General features: G+C 41.4%; 1 protein-coding gene across 1 annotated transcript; it reads right to left on the reverse strand.

Annotated features, from left to right (window-relative positions):
- Positions 1-6,561: 6,561 nt before the first annotated feature.
- adad1 (adenosine deaminase domain containing 1 (testis-specific)) lies at positions 6,562-19,282 on the reverse strand. The gene is made up of 13 exons (XM_080415878.1): positions 19,246-19,282; positions 18,029-18,238; positions 14,928-15,068; positions 14,488-14,661; positions 13,708-13,794; positions 12,974-13,102; positions 12,357-12,480; positions 11,382-11,552; positions 10,623-10,698; positions 9,946-10,102; positions 9,171-9,408; positions 8,711-8,843; positions 6,562-7,330 (listed from the first exon to the last, which is right to left on the reverse strand). The coding sequence occupies exons 2-13, from the start codon at positions 18,228-18,230 to the stop codon at positions 7,217-7,219; spliced, it is 1,746 nt and encodes a 581-aa protein (XP_080272004.1). The 5' UTR covers positions 18,231-18,238; positions 19,246-19,282; the 3' UTR covers positions 6,562-7,216.
- Positions 19,283-22,416: the final 3,134 nt, after the last annotated feature.

Raw genomic sequence — 22,416 nt, forward strand, 5'->3', positions numbered from 1 at the left:
GACTGGGGCTAAGGACTTATGGAACATGAAACTGAATGTATTTGGGAAGGTGGACATTACAGTCTGACTGCCAAACAAACCTTAATCCATGTTCTCTGTTGTAGTAGTTTTCTAAACACTCAACACACTATTTATTTCTTCATTAAGTAAATGATGTAATTTAATGTGTTAACTTATTTCTTGGAAATTGCTGTGAAACCTACAATTATGTTTAATATTTTTCAGACTTTAATTTAATCTCCTGGGAGATTAAAGTTGCAATCCAGGACTTTTACAATAAAACTTTATTTAACTAATTATGAAAACAAAAAGTCCCATATTTCAGATGTAAGCTATCGTCTATCAGTTGAATATTTATTGTAAATGTATTTATTGTCTGTGTGATATTGTACATACTGAACTTGTAACTTGGTAATAAAATATTTAAGCTGTGTAAATAGTGTGGATTTCTACAACTTGGGACAGCGAGGCCAAGATGCTTGCACGTGTACTCCAGATTGGCTCGGGTTCATATTTTCTTAGTCACTTCCTCGTCTGCACCCCCCCCTCCCTTAGCGGACGGTTTGCAGCATCGCTAGTTTGACGGCCTCTCCTGGTGTAGGAGGTGAATTAATGAGCTGTAGGAGCAGGGTGCATTCCCTCAACGATGAGTCCAGTGCTAGCCACATGCAGTATGGAAAATGTACAGTCATAACGTCATCCAGCAAGGGAACGCACAGGATTTCAAACTTGTCTGTTGATGTTACCAAGGTAAACATGGTAACATGTTTACCTTAGCACCCACAATGCATGTGCCTCTCTAATAGGTCCCACACAAAATACAAGCATCCAGATTAGGATTCTTTTGACAGGCTCTCTCACATCTTTGCCTTTAAGTCTCAGTAGCGCAAGCTTGTGCAACTTTGATAAAGGTAGCTGTGATAACTGCCACCTAAAGCCAGGATCTATTTAATTCGTCTGTTGGGTCGCCCATCCTAAAGAGACTACTGTGATTGGGGACGACGGTACATATTGTACGTATCTCAGCAGGCACCTCAGTAGAGGTACTGTCATTGTGACCCATATCCAGCACGTCCTGACAGAGAAAGAAAGCACACAGGGTCTAAAATGTCTCAAGTGTGCAACCACATCAAAAGAGTTGCATATCCTGTTTATCTCAAAATCTACTAGCATCACCACAGTGGCAATTTAAAAGGACAATGCTCATTTATAATTTTATCATAAGGCTTCACTTTCAGTTTGAGACTACTCTCAAATAGCGAGGAGATAGATAGCGAGGGAAAAGTGATTATGAGGGAACATATAGTAGTCATGTTGTCCCCCACCCCACCTTTTCTGATATATTTCTGTTTTGTCATGGAGTAAGAGCTGATCACATTATACTCTTTCCTGTCACAGGCAGCTCTTCTGTGATACAATTCAACACAAAAGCAGGCAGGAGCCAAAATAGCACTGCATGGTATTAGTCAGCACAAACTTACTGTACGAAAAAGAAAAGAAAGGGAAAAAAACAGAGTTTCACATCAAGTGATCCCTTTATTGTTAACAACGTTCAACCTGGCATCACTATTTTGGGCATGTCATTATAGGCAAACATAAAAAATAAAAAAAATAAAAATGACAAACATGGATACAAGATCACAATGTGTTGCATCGCAACTCGTGAGCCTGTGGAATACTGCACATGAACGTATATAGGGGCTAAAGTGGTTAATGTGAAGCTGTGGTAGGTACTGGTTATCAAGAAAGAAGGGCAAATAAAATGCTGAGCTTCGTACCACTTGCCCTTTTAGACAAGCACCCATTGTCATCTGCAAGCATTTGTAACTGACGTAAACCTGTGTATGTCAGAGACAATATCTAAATATTTATCTACTGCAAGTATCACAAAAAAATGTTTATAAGATCTGAATACTTTGCCAAACTACTGTTGGTCGTGGAGCAAATTGACCAACGCTGACCAACACTGGTCCAAAACAAGCAACACTGCATGCACATTGCCAACAAATATATATTTTTAAATTGCGCTGTTGTGATATGCACAAGCTTGCATATCTATGCCAGCAAATGCAGACCGTATATCTGCACATCAGTGCCCACCCCAATATTAAGCTTTAATCCTAAACCATAAAACTCTGATTTGTCTAAGACGTAAAAAAAAGAAGTATCCTCAGCAGATATGTCTTAGCGGTACATACTGTACAACTCAGACGCTTAATCCTGACGTTCCTGTTCCTTCACACACTGCCGAATCCTTTCCTTTTGGACATGAAATAGATCGACAGACCATTCCAGTCGCAGGACTGCTGAAAACACAACCAGTGCTGTTTACAACCCACTGCATCACACATACACAGGAAGCCCAAGCATTTCCTGTGTGCGTGTGTTGTAGTGAAGATGGTGCTGTATTAAAGGTGAACTGAGACGTATAGTAATACTGTAGGAAACGAGGGTGGTACTGCATCATGAATGCCTTTTCAGTCTAGGGCTTCAACTATCAATCATTTTCTTAGCGATTATACTATTATTATATTAGATTATACTAAATTTTTGATAAGTGCAATCAAGAAGCACATTTTTCTTTTTAATATCAACAAATAGACAAAAAAAAAAAGATTTTTATAATCAACTAAATCAATTAGCCTGGCATGAGGCCCATTTTACAGTATACTTTGTTGTACAACGGTGTCACACAGAAATACAGGCAATAGCAGATCTACAAGCTGAAAACACATTGCATCGCAAAGCATTGTTGTAGATCTGCTTTTCGCAGAAGTCGCTATTTTTTAAATAACATTGATACAACAGATTCTCAGTCAGGAGTTAATTATCAGCAATGGAACAATGCAGAGGGTTCTACTGCATTGCCCTAGAGGGCAGTGGTTCCCAAACGGTTTGTGACAATCACACATTATTGGAATATGCACAATTATACAAAAAGTTATGAATTATCTTTTCATTTACCAATTCGGTACTTTGCGTGCACTCCAGAGCTGCACTCCAGAGCTGCTTCGACTTCCAGAGAAGGAAAGACGCAAAAATGACGTCATTTAAAAAAAAAATCACCCGGTCCACTGCAATGTTATCAGACTGCAATGAAAACAAGCTAAGCAATGTGTTAAGTCGTTATACTTTTTATTTGGCATCAGTAAATAAAAATAAACATTGACAGCGATCAGAGTGATAAGCCAGATTTTTTACTCACCCTTGGGTACTTAAAGTTTGAAAACCACTGCCCAAGGGTGAAGTAACGAGGGTTCACAACGTCTTGCGTTGCGAGGAGTTGTGAGCTCGGCTATTTTCACAATATTTATCTGTGGAACCGAGTCAAACTAAATGTGATGCCTCAACACAATGCCAAGTGCCAAGTTCAAATATGATTATTTTGAGGGGTCACGGCCTAAAAAGATTGAGAACCACTGGTGTAGAAGACACAAGTGTCCTCCGATACACATGGAATCACCAGCTGCTTCTTTTCACCTGACAGAGAAAAGTTTCACTGGGAGAGCATAATGCATGCAGGGCTTTTACGCTAACTCTCCCAGTTCCGCTCCATGCTGAACAAGAGACCAACCAGTAGGATTTAAAAGAATGTGAGCGACAAGGGCACAATTCCCTGCCGGCTTTGCCACCCACAAACACAGCTAATTTGTTGTCTTTGTGTGGAGCCCCCCGGCCGAGTCGGAAGCATCACAGGCAAATCACAGCGGGAGAGTACAACAGTAGCTAGCAGCACTGAAAGAGGTAAAACAAACTATCCACCCACACGGTGGGTGTCAGCTGGGTTATATGTAGTAACAAACTGTTGCCATCAGAGGCCTTGAGGCTTGTGAGGCATGCAGGAGCGAGCCACCAGGTAGTGCCAGCATCAAACAGCCTATATGGCCTTGCATGTCAACTAGCAGGCCGTCCCAAGTCGCATACTGATAGGGCGGGAATAAGCTATAATCTGTTTTGAAATTGCATATAGTACTTGATTTATTTTTGGTTCCGAAATATTCAACGTAGCTTGATAAGACACGATGCAAGCCGGAAATAAGGGCCGGTTCCCAGCAGGGCCAGATGGGCGGTTTTGTTAGTTTCTTTTCGGTTTTTGGTTACTTTATTTCGTTTTTAGGGTTATGTTACGGTTATGTTATTTCATTCTATAAAAAAAAAAAAGAATGGGTGCCCCCATTGGCTTGTGCCCCAGGGCACTCGCCCCCAACGGCCTATGGGTAATCCGGCCCTGGTTCCCAGTCCCACAGAGGCACATATGGCCATGTAAACTCCCTGCTGTTATAATATATAGTGCTCGTTTTCTTCTGTAATAGAGAAGAACAAGTTTAGCAGGATACTACTCCCACAGCTTTCGTACCACATACACATGCAATATGCACACCTGAACATCAAAAAAGTTTAGCAGGTTACTCCTCCCACAGCTTTCGCACCACATACAGTATACATGCAATGACCCGTCACCCTTGGGGAAATGTTTTGACAACCACACCTCACTCGCCTCCATATGAAATTATTGAACATTATAAATCAGCTTTTATTGTAATAGAATATTGTTACTGATATGATTTTCAATCACGTTAAGTTCCATTGATTCAAACACCCACACTATCGGAGCTTGTGAACTACAGCAAGGGACTTGTTATTGTGGCCTGCTATAGTATGATTTAAAGGGGAAGACCACTCATTTTCAACATTGAACTATGTCTTTAATACACCTTAGAGCTGTTGTGTGGAAATAAGAAAAAAGCCCCCCCCCCTTCTGTGTTGCCTAGAAAAGGATAATTGATTGAGGTCATGTGATCCGTGACATACGCAGGGTGTACTTTTGGCTCCGCCCCCTCAGCCAAAAGTACACCCTGCGTATGTCACTGATCACATGACCTCAATCAATTATCCAGTTCTAAGCAACATAGAGGGGGGGGACTTGCATCTTATTTCCACACAACAGCTCTAAGGTGTATTAAAGACATAGTTCAATGTTGAAAATTAGTGCAAGTTGGGAAAGCATCCCCACCCTGTTATGCAATACCCATTGTAGTCGTTGTCAGAGTACCCGTCGTAACCATCTGTCTGTCTGTGTCCGTTTTGTGCCCAAATATGGAGATCTATGTCTGTCTGACTGTTTATGTCCCTTTTATGCCCATGTTATCAGTATATGGCCATATATGGGCATATCGGGTGGATCGGCAGTTTTGAAAGGTCCTTGTGCAGTGGTAAACGTCTGTGGAGAATGTCTGAAGAGTGCAAACTGACTATGGAAAGTGGACTGACTCAGTAATCAAAATTCAGGTGTGGGGAATTTCCCTAATCAAGCTTAGGCTGGGGTTGCCAAGGATAATGTATCGATACCAACTTTTCGCCCTGGAAAGGTCTTCTTCAGGGATTGACTGCTGGTGGAACTGCTATCATTCATACTTGGGGTCTGAGGATATCAGCACCATAGTAATAGCAGTCAACCACCTGGTAACACAGTATATGAGTGCTTGTTTTTATTAAGGGGATAATATACCTGAATATATAATAGCTAGTATTGACATTTGTCTTGTAATTGTATGCCTTTTTAATTCATATAAACACTTGGCAATACCATGGATTTTAAAGCAATATAAAATCTCACAACCGAAAATTTTTGTTAGGCCAAGTCCTAATCTGTGAAACGGCGTGAAAGGAGCCCACCACACACTAGCACTGTTTCATAAACAATTTGCACAATATGTACAATCATAATGTTTTGGTAGCCATACAGCCAACCAGTTGAAATTGAAATTGCAGATTGAGGTTTTAACCTTTACTTTAATGAAAATATCCGAGACCATTAGGTTTTCCTGGAAGATTGAACATGTATTCTATTGCTAGCTTGACCACTTCAAATACCCTTTAATCTTAAAATAACACACTGCGACGCGTTGTGAGCTTGTAGTTAGCTTGTAGTTAGCCTATTTTCAGTGTGTGACATGCTTACTTCTATGGAATCCAAATGACTGAAATCAGTCGTGGCGACTGAGAACTTTAATCCATATAAATACATAGACACTGCTCTGAAAATTTACATAATTTGATGTTCAACTATTACCTGCTGATTACCTTTATGACTGATGTTCAATAGCTTGCAAATAATTGACATACATAATGTTAGGCCAACATGAACTTTATTCAAGAACAATCTCAACTTTCCACAGCCCCCTGCCCCCCCCCCCCTCACACGAGGAAACAGCCAGACAGAGTGAGGGGGAACAAGCTATTTTGCTATTTTCAAATAGCCAATGTAAAGTGGTAAAATACAGCCTAGTAGCTTCTTTTGGGCTTGTTTCCATAGACCTGGCCGCTTGTTTCTCTTGCATTATCTGGCAACACTGGTAACAGCAGCCAGTTAGAATGAAACACAGGACAGGAGTTAGACTACAGCTAAGTGCAAGCGTCAAGAGCCATTGATCATTAATTTGAATCAGCTGTGTGGAGTGGAATGAGCGACAACACAAAGTGATGCAGAAAATTCACGCAAGGGCTCATGGGACACTGGAAACTTGCGGATAGGATAAGTGTCTGTAAGGAAGTTACTAGTAGCACTTGTACCGTCAGCTGCAAGCATGCAACAATTTTTTCCAAGCATACTGGGTGTGGCGCCATTTCTTAACAAAAACAATTCAACCAATGTGTTTACAGCCATCACAGTTAACAGTAAACCTTTTATTTATGTATTGTGTAAACGATCAAATGCGGCTTGCCTCTAATGCCTAACAGCTGGACCATTTGCTGCATGTCACTCCCGTTCTCTCTCAAAGTTCCCTGTCACGTCTACACCTGTCAATAAAGGCTTTTTTTTTTTAAAGGCCCAAAAACAGCTTGGAAAATATTTCTTGTTTAAAGTATAAAGCATTGACCATTCACGCCAGAATTTCTTCAAAACAAACTAGGATTTACTGTATATGAAACACAATGTCAAAAACCGTGGTGAAACCGAAACGGCAACAGAAAATATGTTTTACCAGAACAACTTTAAGTACACTTACACTTACATGTACTTACAGTAAAATACTTGGGTATTTGGTATAACGGATGAAAAGCCATTAGAAAATATGCTGTTTAACACAACAGCTTAGAAATTATAGGTAAATAAAATACGTGCAGTTACACATTTCCTCTTTTAAACAGTAGCGTTTGGTGAACAGCTACGTCTTTGGGAGCCATTACGTAATCCAGAGGTAGTTTTGTGTGCTCATAAGCTGAACTGGTCACTGACCGGCGATTTGTGCACCCAGCTACCGTAGCCCTGTTGCTGCAGGTAGGACTTCAGCAAGCTCTTAGCCTCCTGGTAGGGCTTGGCCATCATCTGCAGGGAAACATTAACAACAACCAAATCATTACTCCAATAATGGCCAGAAAGGTAATAGGACGAAGAGTCTAGATTTACAGAATGTAAAACATAATACAATAATAAAAGCTGATTAAAAGCGAATATTTAAATGGCAACAAATCTAAAATAACCAAGACACAAATTAAAAGATACCATTTACTGCCACTTTGACAGGTAAAAGCAAACCTCCATTACTTAGTGATCCTTTTGTATTCTAAAAGCTTGCTGGGAGGTAAAAGTATGAAGCTGATTAGTAAGATTGATCAGAATTGAGGAGGATAAATTTGTTTTTTCAGCCATTACATATACATAGTACGTACAGGAGAATTAATTATATATATAGAGATAGAGAGAGAGCTGTATATATATATACATACACACACAGTATATCGTTAATGCTATGAATTGCATCAGTGTGGGTTTTATTTAGAAGCTTATGACCGAAATTGTTGTGGTGTTACACCAGCCATGCGTTCTGACACCACTGCCCACCGCAGCTCTGCGTTTCACTCTCAGTGCTCGAATCTCAAGAGATTCTCTGTCATGAGTGCATCATGATGTCAACATGCGGAACATGACAAGTGGGCAGAGCCTCCGTGAACGGTTTTGACAGAAAACGGCACTCGTGCTGCTTGGAAAATACGTCACATCTTAGGCTAAATAATAAACAAAGAGCAGTGCCAACGAAGGAGGCTAAGATTTGCTGCACTACTTTGTAATACCAGGAGTACAGAAATTAAAAACAGCCAGTAAAGTAGTGATGATGATCACATTAACAGTGGCTGAACTATATTCTGCTTTGTGGTCATTCAGAAAGAGGCCCATACAGAACTTTGAAGAAATCAGATGATTACTTTTTTTGTAAACTATCACTTTGAATTGCCTTGCCAGTATGAGAAAATATAATTATAGGGTGCTGTTTCTTCACAGTATAGGCCACCTTGAAATTGTTGGATAAAATCAGATAAACACTTCTTCAGACACCACTAGATATACCGTATTTTCCGCACTATAAGGCGCATCTGAGTATAAGGCGCACCTTCAATAAATGTATTATTTTCATATATAGGGCGCACCGCATTATAAGGCGCATCCGCACTATAAGGCGCACTGACGGTGCGGCTTATAGTGCGGAAACCAAGGGAACCAATATTGATACATATATAAGGCGCATCGGATTATAAGGCGCATCCGCACTATAAGGCGCACTGACGGTGCGCCTTATAGTGCGGAAAATACGGTACCTCTTTTGTGTGCATTCTTCATTAATTTGGTGGTGTAATGTGTGGTTCCAAATTTAAATATCTTTAAAAAAAAGCTATTTTGCTGTACATAGCCAGGTAGCTGTTAGGTCACCTTGGCCTCTCTGTAGGAGACGGTGGCCAGCAGATCCTGTCTCTCTGCCTCCTTGGCCGCTAGGGTAAAGCGACTCAGCATGGCCGCTTTACACAGCCTGCTGGCCAAGCAAGGGCCACTCTTAAAGGGAGACCTTTAAGGAAAGGAAGAGGAAGTAAGAGAAGCAGGGTTAATGGTAAACTTGCAGCGGTATTTGTTTCTGTTCCATGGCAACCTAGGTTAGATTTGAGACTTCATATCAATAACTAAACCTATAAATTCTACTAAAACCACGTCAGGATTTCTTTACTCACACCACCATTACCATGCTTTTGTATTTGTTGGCCATTACTGTACAGTATATCCAGCAAAAGCGTTTACCGTACGTTTAGTATTTTGACAAAATGTAAATGAAGTATACAATTAAATGATGAAATCTCAGCTGTTTTAGCCGTGGCCCTGCACGGCCTGGAATCCTTACTCTTCCACAGTCTTGCCCTCCAGTCCGTCCACCACCTCCAGGACACTGTCTCCGAAGGTCCAGTTGACGCTGAGGCTCCGCTGGCTGCTGGCGCTGGAAGACGGCTCCACGATGGACGGCAACAGGCTGATGTGTGGCTGCAGCATGCAGTAGTACATGGGCAGGCGCGGGGTGATGCCCTCCACTCGCTGGCACACGGCTATCTCCATACCTTTCACGTTGCTGCAGCTGGAGTCACCTGGAGGTCAACAGAGGAAAGCTGAATAGAACAAAAACAGATCGAACAGAAGAGAAACCTGGAAAGGGGCGATCCCCGGAAAGCTGCGAGAGGAAATAGTTTCTACGACATACAGTGCAACTTTGCACATTCGTGGCATCCCCTATATGGGTAGAAGTGAAAGTGTGATACCAATTGGGTATTGATTAGATGTTGCATTCATTACATATGGCTTTTTTTTGTAAGAAATGGGCACATCGCACACATTTATTAAGCACATTCCAGGCAAACGGTATGCATTTACGAAAACCCTGTTTGACACTCATTGTCAAATCATGTACCTAATTTGGTGGAAAAAATTACAACGATTTATGGAATTGTTGTCAAATGGGCCCCTACCACAAACATATGGAATTATAGCCAAATGGAATATAAAAAAATGTGAATGATGTTTAGCGTTATGACTCCAGAGACAATGTATAGCGATTTGTGTGAGGTTCTATGGATCTACAGTATGACTGGCCTGGCCGTCATAAGTCTACATGAAGTTCCACTTGCCTACGAGGATGCTCTTGACGTAGAGGGGCTCAATGAAGTGGCTGAGCAGGGCACCTTGGTAGCCCAGCACCTGCCATCGGCTGAGCTTGTCGGTGACCGACATGCTGACCACCTTGGAGTCCCACTGTTCCATGGTGCAGGAGAACACCGAGAAGACCTTCATCACAAGAGAAATCCCATTTTAGCTGATATTACTCTCTTTACTGTCTTGCTCTCTGTTCTTACCTTTAAAGTGCATTGTTTTTACTGGTTTCAATTTACTGTCGTTTTTCTTTGTCAAGCTATTTTGAAAATTGACACAGGTGCAAATGGCGTCACGGACCGAAAATAGACCATCTACAAACTCAATGCATTGACGCAATGAGCTTTTAAGTAAGTACTGTAGCCTTGCGAACCATAGGTCAGGAGCCTACGCATCTCCCGTTTCAGTAGCGCAAGGCAGCTTGAAGTACAAGTACACCCCCTGGACATGACGCTGGTATGTCGCAGGGACTTGCCCCCTGTCCAACACTTGATTGTGCCAAGCAGGGAGCCGTTGGGGACCTGGACCCCTCATGGCAGACATTCTAACCACAAGGCCACTGAGCTGGTTTTTTTGCGAGCTTGTAGATCGGCTATTTTCAGTGTGCGACACCTCTGTGCAACTAATCAGGCATTAGGAGGAAGAATACGCCCACCTTTCCCTCCACTGTCAGGTGCAGGCTGATCTGATTGCTGACTTCCCACGCCGACATTGACATAGGGTTCAGACGCCTGGTTGCAAGAGGACAAAAACAAACCAGAATATGAAAATGCTGCACACCTGGGTCATATCAATCCACGGTGCTTGGTTTTGCACTTGGCACTTGACGGACCTCATTGGCATAATCTAACGAATTAGTCTTTACTGTAAGCAATGAAATCCTTTCGTATATCTATGAAATAATTGATTTCTTCATTAATTAGACATGTAAAAAACTGGATAATGAATAGAGTAATAAATCCCTGCGTCAGGGTCTAATCATCCTGTCTGGGTTTATTTCTCAATGTCACTGTTCATTATCTCTTATATGTGAATGATGAGCAAGACTACTGTCAACTGAACAAGTAACATATTTACAGTATACTTATAGGTTCAGGTAGTTACCTTCAAAAACAAGGTGATCCCCACTCACTAGGAACTCCTTCATATGAAATGACAGTGGTTCTATGAGATCTATGAACACTTAATTTATATAATTTCTCTATTTTTCAATACCAGGAAATTATTAAATTAATCTAATATTTTCAATACTTTTGCACAGCGTCCCTACAAAATCCTCCAGAGGTCAAGTGATGGAGATCCGACAGACTCACATGCTGGAAGGGATCTGGACTTTTCAAAGAGCTAGAAGGGGAATGTAGAAGAGGAATTCCTCTTCTCCGCTCCTCCAGAAACAGACAAGACAAATACTGACCGAACGGCGGGGACCTGTGCGGCTCCCTTGGGCAGCTGGCTGATGAAGAGGTGCAGGCTGATGTCGCTTTTCAGGCCCAGGAGCCTGTTGCTGCCGCTCTTCTCAAAAATGGACTTCTGCTTCAATACAGGGCTCTTACTGAAGAACAGCAGGAGGTGTTGGTAGAGGTACCTGGCAATGCAGCGAATAGATAATCGACAGGAAAGCAGTTTAGTTTTTTTTACAGCATTGCAATGTGTTAAATGTTTTGAAGGCACCTTATTCACCTACAGTAGGGCAAATCAAGAACACATAAAAACTATTAGAAATGGTCTTAGCATTTATCGGTTGGTTATAGTCTGCCGGACAGTGGACTACTGCTTAATGTAACAATGAATTATAATCAACAATAAATAATAAACAGTTTCAGGGCGCTGGCATGGCGCAGGGGTAAAATGCCAGCCCACCACCGCGGACGGAGGTTGTTAGTTCGAATCCACCGTGGTGAATCCGGCTTTTTCGAGCGTCTACACGAATGCAATTGGCTCGTGTTCGGGGGCGGGGAGGGTGATAATTGTCACTGCACGTAATCCGGCTACGGGTTGGGGGCGACGCCTGTCAGCAGATAGTGAACTTGGGCGGGAGGAGTAGAACGAAGGCTCTACGTCCTCCCGGTGGGGGCTCCTCACTGGCAGGTGAGTCAGTAAGATACAACAACAGTGACAACACAGCTGTGTGTTTGGGGAGGAATCAATTGGCATAACTAAATTGGGGAGAAAAATTATAAAAGGGGTAAAAAGCTAAATAATAATAATAAACAGTGGGTGAATGAATGGATAAAACGCATCATCGATTGAAACTGAAACCACCAAACAATGGCATTGTCGGTTCATTTAGTGTTGGCCACTACTTTGCCAATGAAAAACATGGATGTTACAGTAACGTCAAGGGACTTGCTTGCACAATACATACAGTACACAGCCATGTGCTACTAACCGCATGAGGGATCGCCTTGCAGCCACCACTGCATGTGAATCGTGCAGAATCCGTCCGTTTGGCATGGCACTCTCTCTGGTGTTGAAGTTCCCGGTTCCTATGGCGATCACCTCACATCCGCTTGCTAGACGGGAGGAAGAGAGGCAGAACACACACAGAGGAATCATGTCAACTTCAGCAACCTGATCATTTTTTACTCTGGTCTCTGTCGGGTGGAAACCTCATCCAGTATGTCCAAAACAGTTACTTTTCAGGATTCAAATTCAAAAATAGCAAAAGTAGCAGATCGTGTTTCGAGTTGCGGATCTGCTACTTTTGATGCTTTTGTGTGATGCTGTACTATGTTCAAGTAGGCCGTTACTTTACGAAAAGTAAAAATATGGAGATTAGAGGTTTCTGCCCGACAACAACGTTCTATACTTACAATAGCGGTGCCCAACAGGGTTATGTCCCAAAGCAACTACAACACCCCTCAAGGGGGTCACGTACTACAAAAGATTTAATAAATTACGGTTAAGATTTTAAGAACCACCAGCAGTGAACATGTCCTCCAATAAAAGTAAATAAAATCCCTGCCACTGAGAGAAAGAAGAGGAAGTGAACCTATAGGGACTTACAGCTCTGGATGATGAAGGCGGCAGCAGAGCCGATACAGGAAGAAAACTCTGGGTAACTCTTCATCAACTTGAACAGCTGCTCCTTCACAGCCTGGGGTATCTGGTCATTGAGAGGGTTCTTCGTGTGTTCTGGATGAGGTAGGAACAAAAGATCAACATTTGGCTTTGTTTCGGGGGCGTGAATCTTTATATTTTTAGAAAGACTATAGTGTACAGGAAGAAACCTATTTGGTGGGTTAAATACTTAAAAGTGGCTGGTGAATTATGGAATCAGGTGAATTATGGAATCAGGCTAATGTACCAAAATGTCAGCTTTCATTACTGGGGTGCCTCTTTGTAAAGAACTCATTGTACTGTACACGCAGTGGTTCTCAAAAAATGTCATGTCAACTCAAGGACCCCCAAAAATTTGCGTATGCATTTGGCTGCGGAACCCCATTTCAAAAATACTTTGTGCAGGACCTCCAGAAGCAGTTTAGTTAAAAATGTACAACATCTACAAGCTCATAGCGAGGCATGAAGTGATGCACTATGAGCTTGTATATCTGCTATTTTTGAATAGCCACGGTACAAAATATGATTAAAGTGGTTAAAATGATAGTGACGCTATATATTAACTAATTTTGCTGGGGACACCCTGGTACCCCCCCCAAGGACCCCACTTTGAGAACCAATGCTGTACAGAGATAGAGAGAGAGGGAGAAAGACTGAGTCAACAAAACCCACTGTCTCACCATGGACAGGTCTGAAGGATTGGTTGTAAGCAGCTGTGGATTCCTTCTCCTTCACTGGCAGGGGAGGAGGGCCCTCTGAAGAAAAATCTGAAGAAAAATAGTAGCACAGCCCTTAGTTACACACACATACAGTGGAATATCCACTTTTTAATCACATACCCAACCTTTATTTGCCCTGGCTAAGGGGGGTGGTGACCTATTTGCCCCTCTAAGAGTTTGCGTAAGTTCAGGAATAGTTCCTGCTGTGACAACCAGATTTACCAATGGGAATAAATACCAGGGTTCCCACACTTTTCTAACAATTAATTTTCAAAACTTTTCCAAAGTATTTTACCCCATTTTACCACATATGGCGCAATAATGAGGCTCTTACACCAGTGTGCTATCAATGCCCCAAGACTAGACTCAACGACTCGAGCGAAGGCATAACATGACAAAAAAAAACTGATCTACAAGCTAGCAACGTATCACGGTGCAACATGCTAGCATGTAGATCTATTATTTTTGTCACGTGACATCCTGCATACATTAGGCCGCATTCACGCAGCTCGTGCAGTGCTGCATTTTTTGCATAGTTCACGTAATGTTATGTATTTTTATGAACAAAATGAACAAAAAACATGTGTATCCAATCAGTTTGATTAATTCCAAAACCTTTTCTAGGGCAGTTTTTCTAACTTCAAAATGTTTCCAGGAATTTCTCTGACTGTGGGGAACCCTGAAATAATGGTTTCTTATTCATACTTTATTATTAAAATCTCGTGTCTCATTTAATCTTACCTTCACCCGAGGCTTCTGGAAAGTCTGCCTGGCCTTCCAGCACGGGCAGCAGCTCCTCCAGGGCCAGCTCCGCTGATTTGGACTTCGCCTCCTTCTTGGTCTTTCCCATTCCCGTCTTGTAGGTCACGCCATCGATTATGGCGCAATAGGCAAAATAAAGGAACACAGTGTTGCCTGAAGAAAGGGGTGGAATCAACCCATTAAGACCTGAGGGACGATTCTACAACATGTCTTCTAAGTCATATAACAGTTTTCGGAAAAGCGTATGTTTCTATATCCGTGGTGCTAAAACGGTTTCATGTCAAAGACCCCAAAGATTGTATTTGGCCGCGGACCCCCATCTCAGAATATTTAGTTCCAGTGACCCCCAGAAGCAAGCATTTGAGTTCAAAGTGTTCGCTTTAATTTCAGTGTAATTATCTGCCTTGAAGCCTTCCTACCTGTGGTCACCGTCTCCTTAAACTCCAGCTCCAGTGGCAGCGTCTGGGAGAGATGGTACAGGGTGCTCACCGGGTTGAGCTCACCTCGCTTGTACCTGTCAATCAGCACGCCTTGCATACCCATTGGCTTGGTGTCAGGACCTTTGTTGATAAAATAAAAAGGATAAAATTAAGTTTAGACAAAGCATACTTAGGGCTGTCACAATTATTACATAATCACAATTATTTGAGATAATCGCAATAGTTCCTCCATGTTAAAAAATCTTCGTATATGTTCCAAATTTGAAAGAAAATAGTGGAAATAGCCGATCTACAAGCTCAGTAGATCGGCTATTTCCACTATTAATGTAATTTTTTAAGTATAAAGTATCTATTATTATTTTTTGTTTAACATTATTTTTTTTCAACAATATGTTTATTTATTTATTTTTTTACACAAAATATATCAACATTATAATACAAAGAAAACAAAAATGGACATTTACATTAAATCATACAAGACAATCATTGAAATGACAAAAACAAAAACAAAAGAAAAACATACATAGGCATCAACACTACTCCTCTCCAGATTCTTCCATTAAATGTGGCAGATTATTGTTTTCCATATATTGTATGAAGCACCTCCTGAAACATCTCTTGTTTGTCCTTAAGTATGTATGTGATTTTTTCTAGAGGTAGGCATAAAGACAATTCCCTGAACCACTGTGCAATGCTTGGTCTATCCGGCCTCTTCCAGGTCAATGCAATTACTCTTTTAGCTTGTAAAAGACAAATATCTATGAATATTCTATCACTGCGCCTTATTCTTTGTCCAACTGGATAGAGGCCTAGCAGAAAGAACTTAGGTTCTGGTACAATGTTAATTGAAAGTATCCTTTGTATTTCCTGCCCAATCTCCCTCCAAAAGTCCATCAATCTTGGGCATGACCATAAACAGTGGAACAATGTGCCTCTATCTTCACCGCATCTGGTGCATAGGTCCGGAATATTGTTATTAAACTTATTAAGCTTCACAGGTGTGATGTACACTCTCATGAGCCAATTATATTGAAGGAGTTTTAGGCGTGTATTCCCAGTCTGGGATTGAGCCAGTTTACAAGCTGTACTCCATTGCTCCACTGTTAGGTCCTCCTGTAAGGGCCCGTACAGACTGCAGGAGATTGGGTCCGATATTGCTGTCGCCGAAATTTTTTGGCGCTCGCCGACAAAACCTCCCGATCTGACGCAGATCGGCCTTTGATCTGCGAGATAATGCTCGCTGTGTGTGAAAGGTTCCGCGAGACGATATGGCCGCGATTATCCGCTCTGCGACGGCTTTCCGACCGTTTTCAGATAACTACCATGTTAGATATTCAGCTCTGTCTGGGACAGGACAGCAGACAATATCATACACTATGAACGGGGCTGCGACCACCTTGCGAGGAGATGCACGCTACAGCCAATGAGAGCACATTACAGCCACCGTGGCCTGACCACAACAAACAGATCCCTCCCCCGCATAGTTACTGTCCAGTCCTGTATTAAGTTAAACATTATTATAAAACAGAATGAGAGTGAGCGAGCGTGCTCGAAGGGGGCTGTTTATTTGAGACTATTGCACAGAGATAGAGAGAGAGAGAGAGAGAGAGACACACACAGAGAGCGAGCGATCTGTATGTGTGTGTGTGTGTGTGTGTGTGTGTGTATGTGTTTGTCTGTGAGTGAGTGTTGCCAGATTTTGCGAGAGAAATAAGCAACCAGGTTTGTGAAAACAAGCCAAACAACTGTAAGCCTATATATATAAATAAATACATTGGATACTTGAAAATAGACGATCTACAAGCTCACGTTGTAGATAGGCTATTTTTAAAGAAGATATCTGGGGGGGGGGGGAATTGTGGAATATTTTCCAAATCCACGCAGATCTTGTATGAGGGTCTATGGCACGACATATTTTCAGAAGGGGGAGGTCTGCGCCTCTGCGGACAAATATTATTTTGGGGGTCCTTGCCATGAAAATGTTTGAGAATAACTGGTTCAAACAACATTAGGAAACAAGGCCAAAAAAGCAACTTTACAGAAAAACTATCCCAAAGTCTCTTATAATAAGCGGACATGGCAACTCTGTCACTGACCGCTTCTGCGCACTTTGACGTGCGAGCGAGAGAGAGGGAGAGAGAGAGAAAGAGCGAGAGAGGGGGGAGAGGGAGAGGGAGAGGGGGAGAGGCATATCACGGGATACGTCGATTAAAATGAATTGGAATAAACTCAAATGTATGTATTGGGTCTGACTCTGGAGATAGCATCCTAGTGAACTATCCTACAGTGTGTCAGCCCTTGTCGGGGATCAATCCTGTTGTGAAGACCACAACGATATTATGACAGCCGATTTCAAGAAATAAACTCCTGCAGTGTGTAATGCTTAACGATCAGATAACCCCCCGAGCACTTTAAGGTCCTGCAATGTGTACCTGCCTTTAGTCTGCTCTCCAGGCATTAAGCCTATGCTCAGAGGATTCCGGAGAAAATGACATTAGCAGGTCATAAAATTCTGATATTATTCCCCTTCCGAATGGATTTTTAACCAAAACTCTTTCCAACACAGATAAGGGAGGGGCCAGCATGGAGTGATCCTGGTTAGCTCTAATAAAGTCCCTCAATTGCAGATATTTGAAAAAATGAATGCGAGGAATATTATTTTCTTCAAAAGTCAGCATGCTCCTATTAGCACCAAAAACATCCCTCATTTGCCCCACTCCCCTATCAGCCCACAATTTAAAACCCCCATCCGCTCTCCCTGGCACAAATTGTTTATTGCCCCAAATTGGGCTAAAACAGGAGAGGCGAGATGGTTCGCCCAGGTGTTTGTTTACCTCATGCCAGACAGAAATCATATTTTTAGTTATGGGATTGTGTGTATTCTTCTTTAGGTTCTTAAGAGTATCTGAATAGATATACGTAGGGAAAGGTAACTTCAAGGAACTTGACTCCATATCCCTCCATGCTGGCGCATTCTCCACTGTAAAATAGAACATTAGAGTTCTCAATTGGGCCGCCCAGAATTTTTTTGTTAATCTATACCAATGCTTGAAATGATATTCCACCGTTGGCTACTGTACCTGGCCTCTGGACATTGTTGTTGTTGGATGTGCTGGTAAATGATGCTGGGTCAAAGTTGCGTTTAACAGAGCCGGGGATGCTTGGAGGCGAATATATGGATATAGTCCTCCCAGGGGGAGCAGACATGTTCTGGTGGAGGATTGGTTTAAAACTGGCACCCCTCGCCGATGCCCCCCGAAGAGTTCCACGCCCTGGATACATATTGGGACCTACAAAATAATTACGTAACAGGAAGACCAAAAAAAAGGGTTACAGGACTTTGTTTGTGCCATCTGCAGTGGATATTTTAAATAAGAAAATGTTTAAATAGCCCTACCACCTAATTCCTACAGCCCATGATCACAGCTGCTGAGCTATGGGGAATGCATTTTATACAGCATTGTAATGCATTTGTGTATTTATGTATTAATTATGTTTTTATTGTTTGTATACTGGCTGCCAGTGTGCCAACGGCAAATTTCCATTTTATGTTAAATGTAATGGACAATAAGGTTGTCTTTATCTTTAGACAGTTGACAAAAATAATGTATACTGTAATAATTCGAAATGCATGGACAATATAATAATACAGTTAAGCAGCAGGGTTTAGATCTATCACAGTTTCATAATCTAACATTAGTCAGTAACATTACATAGGCCATTGGTTCTCAAAGTAGGGTCCGGCTTGGACCCCCAGGGGTCTTTGAGGGAGTTCCACGGGGTCCCCACACCCCAGCTAAATGATAATAAGGAAAAACCAAATGAACCCTTGCAGCTATGTAACTAGGGAGAGTGTACAAATGGATTGGTACACAGCCAGATAAGGGGTCCGTGGCCTTAATGCATGATACCACAATGGGGGTCCTTATGATGAAAAGACTTTGAGAACCACTGACATTATAGGCAATGATGCCAAATATATAGACACACCACGAAGCTTAGGTTAACTTATTATCAATCAATCATCTTTAAACACCGAAGTGTGTTTTAATTTATCCACACAAATGTTGATTGGAGAATGGAAAACAAATAGTTAATGTTATTATGGTCGGTGTGACGCAGGCTCGCACATTGGCTACAAGTTCGCATTAGCTAGCTATGGTGGGGGGGGAAAAACTCTCAGAATGTCTAAAGTTACTCATTATAATGTCACACAACTTGGTTAAACCTTCATTCTACGACGAACACGATCGTCTTTAACGAGAATCAGCAAAGCAGTGTTGGTTTAAAAACTCACCTGAGTGTTTAATATGGTGTTTGTTTTTAGTTGTCAATTAGCGTGTTTTAGTCACGACACGTGTGTGTTGTCCGTCTGAAGGTCTGAACGCCACAGTCAGTCAGTCAAGGCCACCTGCAGGCCGTCTCTTCCCCAAAAAGAACAGATCTACAAGCTATCAACGCGTAGCAGTGCGATGCGTTGTTAGCTTGTAGATCTGTTCTTTTTGGGGAAGAGCCACACAGACACTGTAGGCTACTTCACATGGTAACAGGATAGGTGGGCACTATCTGGGACATCTGGGCACTTCGATTTAAAATTGGCTGTTTTGTCCAAAATGTTAACAAATAAAATATGTGTGTCGAATGTTTAAGCATGTTCTAATCATGTATACTTTATTTTACTTAAAAACATTTTAATTTTTTTTTTTTTTTTTTTACATTTTGGAAAGAATAGTACATTTTACATCGAGGTGCCCACCTATCCTGTTACCATATATAATCGACACTGTACTTCTCATGGTAACAGGATAGGTGGGCACTATAGGGACATCTGGGCACCCCTATGATGTAAAATTGGCTATTTTGTCCAAAATGTTAAAATATATATATATATATTTGAAAAATGGTCTTAAGTAATGTAACGTGTGGGCCTACATGACGTGAACATGCACAGTACATTTGGGAAAAATATGCCAATTTAACACCGAGGTGCCCACTCTGCCTTTGGTGCCCACTCATCCTTGGTGCCCACCTATCCTGTTACGCTTCACACGAGGAGTCCCTTTTTCCTTCCATTTGTGACCATACATTTTCCGGGGACTTTCTGACATAACATTTTTAATTCCGGACTTTTACTTGAAACAGAGTATTTCTATATTACAGTATTGATACTTAAGTAAAACGTTTTAGTACTTTTTTCCACCACTGCCTATCTATCACTGGCCATATCCCCAGGAAAATCACCATTTCCTATTTATTTTTCCAGTTTTACACCAATATATTATAACTATGTTTCGCACTGGTGGTACGCCAATGCCACTAACATTTTGAAAAGGACTGGAACAAACTCTTTCGCTTCTGTCCAAACATATGATGTTTCTAAGTCTCATAAGGTATGGTGCCCCCATAGAGCTGTTAATAGCTGCCAGTGTGTAACCTATGCAAATTAAAAAGTAGGCCTATATTCTTGATTGATTGATTGATTGAATACTTTATCAACAATTTGCAAAAAAGGTACAGTGGTACAGATTTATACAAAAGAATGCTAAAAGGATAACCCAAAAAAGCCCAGGGCTTATTTCCTCTGAGGTCCTGTGTATTCCCAGGTGGCTATCTACAATTTCAAAATAACATGAATGAGGGGCTATTTTTGGCAGAGTCTTGTGGCTTTTACTCAGTAAGTTAATTTATCATAGGTTACTTCCTTTTTTTATGTCCTTCTTGATGCAAATATCTGCGGGTTGGGGGGGAGTGAGTAATGATTAGCAATTATGAGAGTCTAAAAGTGAAATGGAACAAACAACCCACAGCCAACACAACATGGTCACCACAGCAGAAAGCACCCCCTGCAGAGAGCAGGAAGAGAGTTTTAAAAGTGAGTGATCTGGATCAGTCGCTAGAGTTAGAGAGAGAAAGGGCACGGTCTGAAATGAGTTTGCACACTCCATCCCTCCATCTTTGTCAAGAGTTGCTGAGGAAAACCAGATGACTCATTGGATGCAGTCAATGAGTTCAGTTTAGGTTTTTTTCACATAGATGGAGGCGGGGGAGTTGCATGTGAATTCCCTTGATATGGTGTTATTATGATGCATAAATCTGTTTGATATGGTGTTAATATGATGCATAATAATAATAATGGCATCATATCAAACAGATTTGTTTGATATGGTGCTATTATCATGTAGGTTTTGGAAGCTTTCCTGTCCTGTGATTGTTTTGACATAAAGGAAAGCGGAAACCCAATTTGCATTGTGTGATTGGCAACTTCAGTAGTCTATACCCTATCTATCTACAGTATCTATCTATCTATCTATCTATCTATCTATCTATCTATACTTTGCAGTTGTTGTGGAGGAAGACAGCTCAGGATGGAAAAAAATTATACAGAAGCAGCATACCAAAACCACCTACTGTAAATATTGGAAATGTTTAATAAGGCATTAATGAAGAATTGCAAACCTGAAGCCTCCCACTCAAACTACTTTGGAAATCGTCTATGCGAAAGTTTGTGGGATTTCCCTTGTGATATGATATCAACCATTATATCCCACAGTACAGTATGTCTGACTTTTTACATTTTTGTTATGTTATACCAAACAGAAGCAAGATAATCATCATGTTTTTAAAAGAGTCTTTGCAAAATTGCAACAGCTGCACCACACACACAGTCATATTTTCCTACCCATTGCAGATGTGCACTGCAAGATGTATATGTGAAAAGCTAAGTTCCTACTTTTTTTTAAAACTGCCATTCAATACAGTCAAGATATTTCAATGCATAACTCCTACTTACATTCAAAAACGGAAACCTATCTACCACTTTTTATGTTTTTGATCAGGTACAACCCCCAGGGGGGTCCCTACATGATTCTGGGGGGGTCCCCAGATGACAGTGAAGTGACAATTTAAGGACTTTTAAGACAAAAAAAAAGAAAAGAAAGAAAAGGAAAACAAACTTTTGAAAATAGCCGATCTACAAGCTCACAACGCCTCGCAACGCGAGACGTTGTTTAGCTTCGCAATATTTATTATATTCACAATATTTATCGGTGGAGTCAAACTAAGTGCTTGTCAGGGTGGGGGTCCCCAGTTCAAATATGATTATTTTGGGGGGTCGCCAGTTCAAATATGATTATTTTGGGGGGTCCCCAGTTCAAATGTGATTATTGTGGAGGGTGAAAAGGTTGAGAACCACTGCTGTAGACAAGTAACATGCTCTTCTGCTCTTCTGACAGTAGAGGGCGGTGCAACTATAGAGATAAAACTACCAGTTTCACCACAAGACTCTGTAGTCTGTTGTCTGTAAATTGCATGCTGACGATTAATTGATTAATAGAACATACCGCAGCTTCCATGACTTACAGTAAATCAAAACTATAGATAATTATAAGAGACAAGATAATAATTCTGTCAACTAGTGGTATGATGTCACTACACCGTAGCCTTAGACATTCTAACAAAAACAGGCACT

This window comes from Gymnoscopelus braueri (assembly GCF_963280865.1).
Source record: "Gymnoscopelus braueri genome assembly, chromosome: 20".
Classification (NCBI taxonomy): Eukaryota; Metazoa; Chordata; class Actinopteri; order Myctophiformes; family Myctophidae; genus Gymnoscopelus; species Gymnoscopelus braueri.

Excerpts from the sequence above, each read along its gene's own strand:
- adad1 (XM_080415878.1), bottom strand. The coding sequence starts at position 18,230 with ATGTATCCAGGGCGTGGAACTCTTCGGGGGGCATCGGCGAGGGGTGCC. Across the intron at positions 13,795-14,487 it reads TCCAGAAGCCTCGGGTGAAG|ATTTTTCTTCAGAGGGCCCT; the intron begins GTAAGATTAAAT and ends ATTTTTCTTCAG. Across the intron at positions 7,331-8,710 it reads TCTCCTACAGAGAGGCCAAG|ATGATGGCCAAGCCCTACCA; the intron begins GTGACCTAACAG and ends GTTTCCCTGCAG.